The sequence below is a fragment of the Pholcus phalangioides genome, unplaced genomic scaffold (assembly GCF_987345545.1).
Source record: "Pholcus phalangioides strain wild (caught in Gottingen) unplaced genomic scaffold, Ppha-v1.0 ptg000022l_1, whole genome shotgun sequence".
Lineage (NCBI taxonomy): Eukaryota > Metazoa > Arthropoda > Arachnida > Araneae > Pholcidae > Pholcus > Pholcus phalangioides.
The window spans coordinates 35,588,676-35,603,775 of NW_028301615.1; the positions used below are offsets into that span (position 1 = coordinate 35,588,676).

Consider the following 15,100-nt stretch of genomic DNA (forward strand, 5'->3'; position numbering starts at 1 on the left):
CATGCCGTAAAGTACTGTTGTAGTTATATGTGATTATTCCCCTAACGAGGTTCCATTCAGAGTTGACAGGATCAGTTCAGAGTCAACTATAACGAGAGTAATGACTATCAAAATAACTTCTTTATTAGAGTTAACAGGATACGTTCAAGTCAAAAGAATCCAATCTCAGAGTCAATAGTGCTATTTCACATGGTCCGTCTTTTTCAATTCAAAAGGATCAAAATAGTGACGCTTAGTGGACCCGGTGATCGTCAAGAGAGTTCGATCACCGGGTCCACTAAGAGTCAATGGGATCCATTTCAGTTAAAAGGATCCAATTAAAGTCAACCGGATTTATTTGGAGTCAACTGTAATGATTATCGAAATGGATTCCTATTCGAGCCAGCAGGGTTTCTGGATTTCCCACTATCAGCCCTTTGGAGCTGGGAATGGGGGGTAAAGCTCTGATGCTGTCTGGTAAGAGTCGGCAGATTTCGTTCAGAATCGACTGTGTCCATTCAGAGTAAACTATAATAACTATCAAAAAAGATTCAATCAAAGTCAGCAGGATACATCTAAGTCAATATAAGGACCATTTACAATTTACATGGTGCATTCAGAATCAAGAGGCTCATTCAGCTTCAGTCTATTCAGAATCAAGAGGTTCTATTTAGAATCAGCGAAGTCCATTCAGCATCAATAGAGTGCAAAAAGCATCAGCAGGGTCCATTAAGAGTCAAGAGGGTTCTCTCAGAATCACTGAGGTCTCCATTCAGAGTTAAGAGGGTCCAAGAAGCATCAACAAGAGTATAATCAGAGTCACTAGAAATCAGCCAGAGTCACTTGGCTCAATTCAGAATTGACGTAATAAACTGAACAAAAATCGGGCGAGAGATAGAAAAGCCTTTTTTTTAGATAGGGAAGGCAGGGTAGCGTCTCCACAGTGGTGTAAATGGTAGCACGCTTGACCGGTTTGCAAGAGGACCTGGGCTCGAGGTCCCAGTGGAAACCAAGTGACTACTCTCACCGAGTTCACCCCGGCATAATATACAGAAAATATCTGTTTCCTTGAACGAAAATCATTTAGAATAAACATTCGCGATGAACAGGGTACATTTAGAGCAGCTCATTTTTAAAGTAATGTATGAGCGGCTCCGATTCCACCAGGGAACGAGTTCTTCCACAATTTGCATTCAGTCCCTCCCCCTAAAGTTCTGATTTCTTTTTCTGCACGAGTATCGGATGATATATCGTTTCGATACTGAGAGTCGATGAGACACAAATGAATAAATAAATACGTGACAGACACGAACGGCAGACACACGTCGCTCGGAGAAAAACCGATCGATCGCTTTTTTAAAAATCAAGCGAAAAAAAACAACAATAAAATGCCAAATTGGTGTCTTCAATTTCATTTCGCGTTTTTTTTTATCACTTCATCAATTCACAATGTGTATCTCCCTATTGTTGTCACAAGGGTGTTAATTCCCGGCCACTGATGGCGGTCGTTTCCGTGGTCACCTCGTGGCTCTTCTTTGTTTCGATCGTGGTAAGTATATCCACGTTTTCTTCAAGGGACGTCTTTTATATCTCGTCATTTTTTTTGTCTCCAAAGAAGATGGTTTTTCATCCTTCAAATTTAGAAATACGTGTCTCTCCCAAAGTTGAATCTTACGAAATACTCGATGACTGAAATGATTTCCAATCACGATCGAGGACGATTCGTCAAGGACAGGAAGGTATCAGCGACCGATTCGAAAAATCCAGGGAATAACACCCACGACAACAAGGCAATCGTCGTCAAACTGGCAGTCGCACAAGTAATTCTACTCTTTTTCTTCTAAAATAATACTTTTTGCATAGCACAATAAGGGTTCTTGACCATTATTTTCCACCAGGGCCGTAACCAGGACTTTTGCCACCCGGGGCAAACGTTATTTTACCACCCCTACAACTTCAAAATTCGATAATTTTATAATGGTTTTCTTTGTTCCCATCTAAAATTGCCACCCCTGAATTTTTCCGAATGGGGCAGTGGTTCTCACCCCCCCCCCCCCAGTTGTTAAGGCCCTGTATTCCACTTGTGCCAAATAAGTCCCGTTCACATGTGCAAATATTGCGGTATCATTAGGAGTTCTAGCACCCGCTTGACGGCTTTTTTCCTTCGTAAGGAAAAAAAAGGAGAGCAGTCACTGGTGAAAATTCTTGAATTGGGTTTTAAACCCGCTTTTTCTATTTCCCATGTGAACGGGGCTATAGAGGCAAATCATGGATCCCCCCTCTCCTTTGCCTATGAGATGAAGGTAGCGGACTTTTTCGCGGAATAATAAGGATATAATAATATAGAAACAACAATAAGAGACAAGGGCTGGACGAATCTCCGAGATTTTACGTGCCCTGTCGGGCATGTGACTTAAAATAATAGATGCCCGTATGAATATTTCAAAGTGTCCGAAAAATATTATCACTGCATTGATTTGAGTACACGTTTCATATTCATACTTTGCTATTACAAATACGAAAAATAGCTAGGACTTCTGCTGCCATCTATTAAATGAAAACAAAACTATCTGTTATAATTCTTAAAATAAAGTAGTTAATAGTAGAAGCCAATATCAGAGTTGGAATGAACAACGTGGTATGAAACTAGAATGATTTTTTTATTCTGCATACCGGTGTAAATTCCATGCGCAAAAAAAAACCGGTTACTATGTTTTTCGGTGTTTACAAAATTGATTTAGCTTCAAACGTAAAGACATATTAACTAATATTTTGACGCATAAAATTTACACCGGTATGAACATAAAAACAAATCATGTATGACATCATAACAAATTTTGTTCGTTTTTGTGCTATATACCGGTTTGAAATCAACAAATAACATTACTTTAAAAAATAATAACAGATAGTTTACCTTATATTTAATAGATGGCAGCAGGGAGGGGAGGGGTGGTCACATATTTTTTTATTAGATATTTTTCCACCATGTTTTTGTGCGGGAGAGAAATATCTCATAAAATATTTTCTACAATTTCTCTCTCTCGGAATCAATCGCAGAATTTTTATCCCTTTCGGACACTTTAAATACTGTATAATAAGGCCATCTATATACAGGGTGGGGGGGGGGGGAAAGTCCGTAGAAACTTTAAAAATGAAGGAAAACCGGAAAAATAACCGAAATAAAAGAAACGGTTTGCAGGGTTAGCATCGCTATGTCACAGGAATTTTTTTAAGACCGGAAAAAAATAACTAAAAAACAGCCGATAGATGGCGCTGACGTACACCACGTTATATGGATGTATCACTGAGCCGAAATCACTGAAGCCATAAATATGAAATTTAGGCAGTAGTATATTTTATAATGTATTTATATCCACTATTCATCCCTCCCTCCCTCACGGGAGTCATGAGGGGTTCAAATGTTACATGGGGAATCATCACCGAGTAATTTTCAGGTTACCAAATCCACGCGAGCGTAGCCGCGGGTAACAGCTAGAACAATATATATATATTTTTTTGTAAAAATATACATATTTTGACGTTTTTATGTGTAAACGTCCTTTTTCTCTCCTCTTTCTTGAATACTATATATTAGGATATACTATTTTGCTAGGGGTTTCCGTTTTCAAAAAAGCCTAGTTGCAGTATGTGGTTCCATTTTGAGCTCAATTACAGGTGGAGGAGGGGGAGTCCATGATCTTTTATGAGAAAACAATCAACTCATTGTTTTGCAAATATTCGCCAAGAAATATTGAGCTAACCTGGGCCTGTGTGTAGCCAGTCTACGCCGCTTCTTCGCATCGGGAGAGGCAAATAATGGAAACAAATATTTGCGAATGACTATTGGGCAATGACCGCACCGTGCTGCAAAATATTAGGACCATGGAAATACACTGCTCAAAACAACTAGGGGAGCACATGGTTTTAACAAAATTACGCAAAGATGTATACCGATAAGTAACATAAAATGAATCATCCATAATTTAAATCCTAGCAGGAAACGGAAGAAGAAAACTTCGTATGCAAATCAAAGTTCATGATGTCAAAAACCAGAAAAAGGAGATAAGGGCAGAAATCGGGATGTTGCAGAAACGTCTGTTTTACTGCCGTAACTGTGAAATTCGATTACGCAGTGTTTTTTTTTGAGACAAGGTGACTTGAGGATGTCTCAACAACTTGATTTACCGGAATCCATGGCTTGGCGTGTTATAGGCAGACTGGAATCCGGGCAAACACAACGTAGTGTCGCGGACGCTGTTGGAGTCGCCAGAAGTGTTGTTGCAAGGCTGTGGAATCGATTCCAAGAAACAGGAAATGTTAGACGTCGACCAGGGCAAGGTCGCCCACGCGCCACTACAGCAACTGATGACCGGTATGTACGGTTAACAGCCCGTCGAAACAGAACATAGAATGCTACGCAGCTGCAAAGACGGTTGCTCTTGGCAACGGGACGAAGGGTGTCCAGCCAAATAGTACGTAATCGGCTTCATGAGGGAGGGCTCTATGCACGTAGGCCAATGGTCTACATTCCGTTGACCCCACGCCACCGTGCGGCCCGAAGAAGATGGGCTGCTGAACATCGAGATTGGGAGCAACATGATTGGAGCCAAGTGCTGTTTACAGACGAGTCCCGATTCAGTCTGGAGTGTGACACCCGACGTGTTCTGGTATGGAGGGACAGGGGCACTCGAAATAACCCCGCATTCGTTCGTGAAAGGTCACAATACAGACGAGCTGGTTGGATGGTATGGGGTGGAATCAGCATAGGCGGACGTACGGACCTGCATATCATTCGGAATGGCACTTTGACGGCCCGAAGGTATGCAGACGAGATACTGCGACCTCATGTCATCCCTTACGCTGGAGCCATTGGAGATTCCTTTGTTTTCCAGGATGATAATGCCCGACCGCATAGAGCTCGTCTGGTGGAGAACATGCTTGAAGCTGAAACAATACAGCGTATGGAATGGCCAGCGTGCTCTCCTGACCTGAATCCAATCGAGCATGTTTGGGACATGCTCGGACGACGCATTGCTGTGCGACCAAGGCCGCCTGTTACTGTCCGAGACTTGCAGATTGCACTTCTTGAGGAGTGGAACAGTATTCCCCAAAGTCTGATCGATAACCTCATCGCATCCATGGCAAACAGGTGTGCAGCAGTCTTAGCTGTTCGAGGAGACCACACGCCCTATTAAAACTCATGCATCATGTCTAAACAGTACTTTTTTTTATCGTTTACATGCAACCAAATTGTTGCCCTAAATCATCTTTTCATGTTTTTTCCATATTTTCAAAGAATTAAAGCTTAATTCCAAATTTTTTTACGTCTTTTTTCTGTATTGCGCATTGATACGCGTGTACTATCCATTGTATGCCAATACGTGGCTGTCTCGCACGGTTTTCTTCACTTTTTTGCTTGCTCCCCTAATTATTTTGAGCAGTGTAGATTAAAATAACGTTTACTGCACATTTGCATCATGGTTGCCAAAGAAAGCATTTTTGTGAAATTTCATGCATGTGTGTATAGGAACACTTGCATCATCGTCGATGACAAAATTTACACTCATGTCCATAAATTAAGGATAATTCAGAATCACACAGAAATCAAAATCTAAAGTAAAAATTTCACCTGTAGAATTATCACACACATCTGCAAGAATGATATGCAAATTTCAGGAAGCCACCAGAGGATGCCGATAGTACGTCACAATGACGAGAGTGTAAGAGAGGGGGGTATATAAGGAATGGTGGCAAAGAAGTGAAATTGTTCACAAGAGTTCTGTAAGGCAAACAGTGCCATAAGCGAATAGTTATGACACAGAGGACGCATGTGGATGATTTTTTACGTGGTAGAATTATCGGCCGCCTGAAATGTGGGCGTACTCAGATGGAAGTATCCGAGGAACTTGGAATTGCCCAAAGTGTCATCTCTAGGCTTTGGCAACGATTCCAAGATAACGGAAATGTCAGTGGACGTTACAGTACAGGTCGCCCCCGAGTTACAACGCCGAATGAAGACCGGTATTTGGCAGTAACTGTCAAAAGAAGCAGACGGAGCACAGTATCCGACCTGTCTCGTCAGCTATCTGCAGCCACGGGTACCACAGTTTTAAGGCAAACCGTGTACAGACGTTTGGGAAATATTGGTCTATATGCTCGCAGGCCTGTCAGATGTGTTCCGCTCACGGCAACTCACTGTCGGCAGCGATTAGCCTGGAGTAGAGAACATGCAATGTGGACATCGTCACAGTGGGCTTGTGTGATGTTTTCCGACGAGTCCAGGTTTAGCTTGCAGTCTGATTCACGTCGAGCTTTCATATGGAGAACGCCAGGTACCCGTTACCACCAAGACGACATCATTGAACGACACCGTTACGGTGGTGCAGCATTGCTCGTTTGGGGTGGAATTATTCTGCGTTCCAGAACAGATTTGCATGTTCAAACCGGAACCATGAAAGCCCAAATTTATCGGGACATCATTCTGGAACAACATGTACGTTTGTTTAGGGGTGCCATGGGGGCAGAATTTGTGTTTATGGATGACAACGCCGTCCTCACCGAGCAAACATCGTAAACGAATGCCTTGAATCTGAGGATATAACCCGTATGGAATGGCTAGCATTCTCACCTGACTTGAATCCGATAGAGCATGTGTGGGACATGCTTGGCCGACGAGTTGCAGCCCTTCAACCACCTCCTACATGTGTATCGGAACTTCGGAGAGCATTGCTTGCTGAGTGGAGTGATCTTCCCCAAGATCGATAATTTGATACTCAGCATGCCTAGGCGTTGTGCGGACTGTATTTCATCGCATGGGAGACATACAATGTATTAATCATCTTACCAACCATGTAATAGTAAGTTTTTGTAAAGGAGATATTTTTTACAATTGCTCCAGGGAGCAAAAATCGTAGTTTTTATGAATGGTATCATACATACACCATCGTTTTTGTTCTTTATTTTTTGTTTAATAAATGGGCTTTATGAAAAAGTAACGTTTGTTTTGTTTCTGAACCTTTATTTGCCGGAGCTGGCATTATCCTTAATTTATGGACATGAGTGTAAAAAAACGAAAGTGTTTATATACCTTGTTAATGTTTGGTAACCTGCATCGGTCATGTGGTTGGAAAAAAATTTTCACATGCCACGGGCATGTCGGGCAATAGATTTGTCAATTAAGTGTCTAAGTTCAGCCTTGTTTTCGCATCCAAGTTCACGGACCCCCTCCCACCCCTCTGAAACTTCTTCAAGAAACCAAAGTGTTAATTGAAAAACGCTGCCTTATGACGATGTCTTTTCGATGCTGTGAAGTGTCTCCATGGCCATAATGTTATGACATATTTCCGACACAGGTCGAACCGAATTTGATCGTGAAAGAATTTCCCGATGGGAGATTGGATCTCCAGAGTGGATCCGATGTCGAAATGCTGAAGGTTATCTCAGAGAAACTGAATCTCCAGTAAGTTATTTCACCGTATTTCCACCTTATTATTGGGAAAATAGTGAATGGGGGGGGGGGGGAGAAAGGGAGGGGCACATAGGAGCGCAATCATAAAAAAAATAGTTTAAATTCTTGCCCGTAGGTGACATTTTAATGAAATTGTATGTAAATGGGACATTTTCTTTTGTTTGAAACACGAGCAGCGTTCAGCTGAAACCACTCTTGCCAACTATCAAACGGAATAAAGCTTTTTCTACATTTTTCGACTGACCGGCTGATATATACTACTTTTTTTACTGAAGCTATCGCCATAAACCGGTCTCAAACCGGTGTGCAGTAGGAAAATTGCTACAATATATGTGTAATTTTTATTTTATACTAGCTGATACCCGGCAACGTTGCCCGTCCCGTAAAAAATGTATATATATAGCTTATTAATTATTTCTTAATCAAAAAAATTCTGCATCAAGTAAGAAAAAATTACTTTTGTTTTAAAATATTTTGATTAAAATCTTCAGGCACAATCACTTGTGGACACACAATATTTTTTGTTTTCCCATCTGGTGTGTAGACGCCAAATTTTTGGGATTACCAACACGTGACGTAAAGCTGTCCGTGTGAATATCAGGGCTCAAGTAGGTTGATACCTGCCACTGGTAACGACTGGTCTGGCGCTTTGTTGATTGTCATGGCAAAAGTTAAACGAATCGGGAACCGCAGTCGCTTGAAAGTGAATAATTGGTTAGTTAATTAGTTTCTTCGGTGATAATTGGGATACGTGGAATGAAGACGTCTTCTCCTTTAGCACATCCTGTTAGAATCGTTGCTTCAAGGATGTAATTGTGCGATTTCTTCACGCAGAGTCTGGTGCCATTGCAGAGTCTCGGTGTCTCCAAATTTCTTAAAAGCATTGTAGGTGCTCCGACTTTGAGGGTCAAATTGTGTGGTGGCACACCCCCGGAATATCCAAAGAGTTCAGAAATTCTGCAGAATACAGAACTGTCTGCTGTGTGTCTGAGACAGTGTCAACCGATTTGTAAGATGTGGAGTCTCCCGGAATAATTTTTAGGATTTTTTCGTTGATCTTGTTCACACTGTCATTTTTCGATGCCAGAATCGCTCTCTCACAAAGCCACTCATGGTTTCGGTGATTTTGTTCAATGTTTGGGAAGACTTTGTCTGCAAGTTCTTGAACTGAGTTTAACAACTGGCAAAATCCGTTTGAGAACGTAATGAGTCCAGTGCTTGGGTCCCTACGGGAATTCTTCCATTGCCAAGTTTGATCAACCGACGTGAAAATGATAGCAGTGCTGAGTCATTTTTCAGATGAACTCGCATGTTAGTGGATAATGATAATTTTTTAACTTCGTGACAGAGTTTTTATGATTTGAGGCAAGTATCGAGTTCATCAGCTGGCGTTAAAGATTTTTATTCCCAATTTTGTCGTCGTAGTTGTTGTCCTCTGTTGTTAGCGACGTCATACGTAGGCTATATAGGCTATCAGAAATCATACATAGGCTAGCAGAAATACCCGGCGCTCTTCTCGGGTTTTCTTCAATTACTGAGAGGAGATTGGAAAAGTTACAAACCGTTATAAAGGAATAAACTGTTATAATAACAGAATTTAAAGTGTGACAAACCATTGTAAAGGCATATATACACGTCTGAAACGCATTGTTGGAAACCACGGTAACCAAAGTAAACGTTCCGAAAGTAATTGTTGAGGCCCCAAAAACCATTGTTGCCCGACAGTTTTTCTCCCATTTCGGGCATTTGTCCAGGTCTGACGAACTTTTAGAGTAGCCTACGGTTCAATCCCGCTCCTGTTTGGTATATGTGTATCCTGTGTGTATATTCCCCACACAATATTTCTATTTTGTATACTTTCATCAGATCCATCGGAGCGAGTGAACTCAACCCAATAAAACTGATGCTGGCTTCGAACCCATTTGCTTACCAACAAGGTGTTAAGCGAGATGACTCGCTCCGATGGATATTTTATATTATAAAACGCGACTCCGTTTTGTTTGTTTGTTGTATCCTATGCATATAATATGACAAGTGTAAGATAACAGATGAGCTGGCATGCTCCCCCCCCCCCAATCACTTCTAAAATAATATAACTTCATTCTAATATACGTACATTCATCCTTCTTAACGAAACCCCGGAACTTTTCTCCCAACGCCATCTCGTCTGTAGCCACCAAAAAAATTGTTAATCGCGACAGTATCCAATTGTCTGGGGAAAATAAGTTGTAAAAAATTTATATGTTTGTTGCTTTTTTCTTATTTTTTGACTCAAAATGTAGGTCTACGGAGCCTGCCACGAAGCTGGGTTACTACTACTACTACTACTACTTAACCGTACATGCACCTCGCACACATTCCTCTGAGGAATTTCTACGAAGCTGGGCTGGAGGGGATCTCGACTACGCGGGATAAGTCCAGTGGCGAAGTTCTGGCGTTCATTCGTTGTCACTACTTCAGCGCCTCACGCCACACAGTGCGTGAAATAAGGAAGGCAGGGTCGTGTCTCCAGTGGTGTAGATGGTAATATGCTTGCCAGTATGCAAAAGGGCCTGGGTTCGAGTCCCGGTGGAGGGAAGATGACTTTTTCCCAGAATGATATCCAGAAAACACCTGTTTCCTTAATATCTTGGGCTGAGAAAAAGCCGTCTATCTCTCAATACCCGTTAACGCTTTCATGTTTGCGCTGTCCAATTTCAACAATTAATATATTTCTCATGCCGAATATCTTGAGGGTGGCCCATAAATTCGTAAATAGTTAGAAAATTCATAAAAATTGAAGGAACCGGTCAAATTGAACATTTGAATGCTGTTTGCAAAAAGTTATTCACACGAAGGAATTTCTTTTTTCCACAGAAAAGTAATTAGTTCAAACTTTTGTTGATAGAGGTCACTGCATGAAAACCCGTCAGGAGTAATTGCACCTTTCTTCAATCTCTTCTGTGTCTGAAACGTTCGTAATGCAGCCGGCCATTCGTAGCTGAGGTAAAACAACTCCACCAATAGTGAGTACTTTATCCACCAATGTCAACATCACAATGAAAAACCTTATCTAAGCGCCAGTAACAGGAAAATTCATAAATGAGCTGTTAATTACACACCATGTATTTATAGAACTCTGATTTGCATATTTCCAATGATTTATTTTCATGCAGCGTCCCCTGTCAACAAAAATTTGAACTGCCTGTAAAAAATAAATAAAAAATAAGTAAACAAAAACCCTCGCGACAATATATTTTTCGCAAACCGCATTTAAATGTACCAATTCCTTCAAATTTGTCTTTATCTATTTGCTTTTGTGCAGCGTCCTCTATCGGGAAAAATTTTATCTATTTTATTTTTTTTATAAATACGAATTTATTGAACACCTTGTATTTGAAACTAAAGATTTAACGGGAATAAAATATTTTTTGCGATAGAGAACAGGGTACAATATGCGGTTTTCTTTATTTTCTGTAGATGGCAGCAGGTGTTCTGGTGGGTTTTTTTTTTTAGCATTCTATTATGTGATTTTTTTTTTTCAACATTTCAAATTTGCGGACCAGCCGGATATGTATGAGTAGGCTGACCATATTTGCTCGAGAAAGATACGGGATGGTAGGGGAATTGAGCTTCGAAATACGGGACATTGCCAATTATCACCAAAAATGATGTAAAAAGTTACCAACTAATACTAAAATCGCAGAAAAGTCACCAGTCCCAGAAATGAAGTGTGACTTCAAATTTCAGTGAATTAAAAAGAAAAAGGCAAATGTGTGAAATGAATATTCTTGTTTGTGGTCGTAATTATATCGTATTTTAATTTCTGAGTTGGAAAAGTAATTTTAATCGTTGATTTGAAGAATAAAAAGTCAAGTTGGCGTCGTTGAAAATACGTGTAAAACCGGGACATTTTTGCAAAAAAAGTCGGGACATCCAAATAAACAGAAAAAACAGGGACTGCCCCTGAAAATACACGATGTATGGTCACCCTATATATGAGGGAATAGAACCTTTGCTTTCCCAGCGAAATCGCGTAATTTAGCTGACCATATTTTCTCGAGATAAGTACGGGAAATTTAGTTTCCAAATACGGGAAAATACGGGACATCGCCAATTATCGCTAAGAATGACGCCAAAAGTGAACAAAGTTGCAAAATATTGCTGAAATTACGGAAAAAATCGCTATGGCGGGAAATGAAGCATTACTGAAAATTGCAGTGGATTAAAATGAATTGCACAAAATAAAACGTTCAACAAGACAAATGTGGGAGATTAATGTTGTTCTTTATAGTTGTAATTATCATAATATAATTTATGCGTTGAAATATATTTAAAATCTTTGACTTCAATAAAGAATAAAAATCCAAGTAGGCGTCATGTAAAAACGGAAAAAACCGGGACTTTTTTGCGAAAAAGTCGGGATGGGCAAGAAAAAAACCGGGACTTTCCCGGGAAATACGGGACGTATGGTCACCCTACTCATAATCAATCAGTCAACAAATCTTTTCAAACACTTCGTTATCAGTGTATCAAAGGGGCATATCTTTGCCAATAACAATATCCCGCATGAATTCCCATAATTTTCCAATGTTCCAAAATAAATTCACAATGACAAGTTATTATTTTCAAATGTAACAGGTACGACATCGCGTTTCCAAAAGACGGCGAATGGGGGCGAAGAACCGAGGAAGGCAATTGGACAGGACTGATTGGGATGGTCCACAGAGAGGTGAGTCCATCAGTCGACCATAGTAAATAGATACTGTAGTTAAAGCAAAGTGTCCAAATATGTCCAATTTGTTCAGATTCCGATGAAAAATACATCAAGACGAGCATTTTTGATATGTAGCGTCAATAATATTTAGTTATAGCTTTAATAATGTCTTTAGTTACTGCGTTATTGCTTAATTATGAGTTTGAAAGTTCAATAAATTATTTAAAGACCCCGATGTTACAGATCGAAATATTCTCGCCTCAGTGAAATCTCTATCGGAAAGTGCAGAGAGAAATCTGACGTATTTGCAAGGGACGGGGGCTATTGCCCAGGGTGGTAAGTTTTTGGAAATTAGTCAAATTTGAGGAATGAATGGTCGAAAAAAATTAGTAGGAGAATTAGTAGGAAAATTAGTAGAAAATTAGTAGGTCTTTGGTCACGGAACACCAATTGGTGTTCCGTGACATGACAGCCTTTTTTGCGGTCTCGCATTATCAAACGCCACGGAACCCATAAAAATCCCGGAACCCGGAGAGCTTTCCTAAGAGGAAAAACTTCCTTGTCAATAATACTCGCAAAGCTGTTCTTTACTTTGAATTTCAACGAAATAGTCCTTTTTTTTAAAAAAATCAGTAGTTTAAAAGAACAGCACAAATCATGGAAACAAGGGTTGTCCGTTACTTTTTTGTGCTGTTTTTTCCCAACTTTCCTCCGATTTTCAAATATCTCTGAGAATATTGCACTTAGAAACGTGGAATATTTTTTGTTGGCCTCAGGAGAGACAAAGAAAAACTTTCTAATTGGGCTTCTGAGGACAAGGTGCCCGTACAAAAGTAATTTTTTATTTTTATTTTGGTAACCCCCTTGCAACATGAATGACATATCATCCCACACGTTATTTTGATACTTTTTCCTAATTGGAAGTATGCCTCTAGAATAAACGGTTTGCCAGTAAAATGCGGCAAGGGTCATTAAGTAATCACCCTGTATATGTATTGTATGTAAGGAATATCACAAAACTAGAACTAGTGCTGTCACCTATCAAATAAAAACTAAAACTGTTGTGTTTCTTCGATTGAAACTGAAATGGCCGGTTTTTGATTAATACGCCGCGTAGAAAAAGTCAACGTAGTAGTTGACACGTTAACTGAGCAATAACGTCATTTGAATCGCCAAGTTTGCTTAGAAATTTTAACAGTTGTTGTTTGTGCGAGGTAAACTAACATTAGTAAGATGCGCAAGACTTTTTGTAATTGTAATAGAAAGAGACATAAACCAGAATCGAGCTGATATTAAAATTTGCGAAACCAAGTAGTCCAGGTCACTAAGCCCCGGCACTTCATCCGTATTTTAGTGTTCAAATTTTTCCTTAACTCGAAGTTTTCTTCCTTTAAGGCGAAGTTTTTGGGAATGAGAGAAATTAAAAAAATAGCATTTGGTAAGTAGAATTTCGAATTTAGCAATGGAATTTATCATTTACCAATAGAGTTAAGCATTTAGCAATAGAATTCAGCATTTAGCAATAGAATTCAGCATTTAGCAATAGAATTCAGCATTTAGCAATAGAATTCAGCATTTAGCAATAGAATTTAGCATTTAGCAATGGAATTTAGCAGATCTATTTGTCTGCTTGCAAAATGTGAATGACTTTCTTACAAAAAAGAGATAATTTTTATTTGATAGGTGGCAGCAGGGATCCCTTTATTTTTGTGATGGATATTTTCCTCCCATATTGTTGCGCATTATAGAAATGTGGCATAAAATTTTTTCTACATTTTTTTGAAGCAATCGTAGAATTTTTATCCCCTTCAAACATTTTATATGCTGTGTAATGGGAGCCATATATTGCATGATTTTTTTGGAGAAATATATTTCTTATGTTTTTCATGCAAAAACTAAGAAGTTTTTCTCCTCTTTCGCGAATACCATTAGGATATACTATTTCGCTGGCAGTTAGGTTTTCCTCGTTTTCCAGAATGCGTGGTTCCATTCCGAACCAAGTTGTAGTTTATGAGAGCCCATGATTGCACGGGGTTACTAAATATTAGGACCGTGGAAACAGATCAAAATTCGTTAACTACGTACGCATTTGCACCATTACTGCCAAAAACAGCATTTCCGTGAAATTTCACGCATGCTTGTAGGAACACTTGAATCATCGTCGGTGATTTTATGCCCGTGTCGTGCATTTGGTCGGGGGAAAAAAAATGCATGCCCGGTCAAAGTTTTTACATGGCCCGGGAATGTCGGGCAATAGACTTGTCCAGTCCTGCTAGAGAGTCAAAGGACAAGTGGGTGAGTGATCAATGGAGTGGTTTAGAGACAGAGACATATTGACTGGGAGGTGCTAAGTTGGATACCAAGATGGAAAGTTTGAGAGGGGAGCAAATTTGAGCAATGAGTGGGTTAACAAAATTAGACTAGAGGGGCCATTCAAGTATTACGTAAGCATGTTTTCAGCCATTTTTGACCCCCCCCCCCCGTCAGAAAAATTTCGTCAGCAGCTTAGAATGTTTCATATCTTCAAAAAGGGATGGTTGATGACGTAAGCAACCTTCAAACCCCCCCTCCCCCCCCCTGTCATCAAAAGTCAGCAAATCCGACCCCCCCCCCCCCGATGCTGACGTAATACTTCAATGACCCCAGAATGGGAGAAGAGTGGCAAAATTTGTGCAGTCGACAGGCGGTGAAACTATAAATCCGCTTCTGTGTATACCCATTAGGACACTCTGTATATATTTCTCGCACACATACCGTACTATACTGATGAGATTCACGTTTGCTTGTTGAAGGAAGCGGATATCGCCGCAGGGACGCTGTCGATCTCGAGTGACCGATTCGACGTCGTCGACTTCACGGTTCCGTACTCGATGTACTCGCTGGCCATCACCACGAAGATGCCCGGCTTCAAGAGCAAAGTTTATGCAGTGCTCATGCCTTTCTCCGGTGGCGTAAGT

The 15,100-nt window shown here is 40.2% G+C and overlaps 1 protein-coding gene across 1 annotated transcript in view; it reads left to right on the forward strand.

The window, feature by feature from the left end:
• Positions 1–1,664: 1,664 nt before the first annotated feature.
• The window catches only part of LOC149070261 (glutamate receptor ionotropic, kainate glr-3-like), a 31,445-nt gene continuing 18,009 nt past the window's right edge, over positions 1,665–15,100 (forward strand). Inside the window, exons 1-4 of the mRNA XM_089249306.1 lie at positions 1,665–1,799; positions 7,332–7,438; positions 12,068–12,158; positions 14,936–15,094. Of these exons, the coding sequence (XP_089105432.1) occupies positions 1,665–1,799; positions 7,332–7,438; positions 12,068–12,158; positions 14,936–15,094 (492 nt within the window). The remainder of the gene's footprint in view (positions 1,800–7,331; positions 7,439–12,067; positions 12,159–14,935; positions 15,095–15,100) is intronic.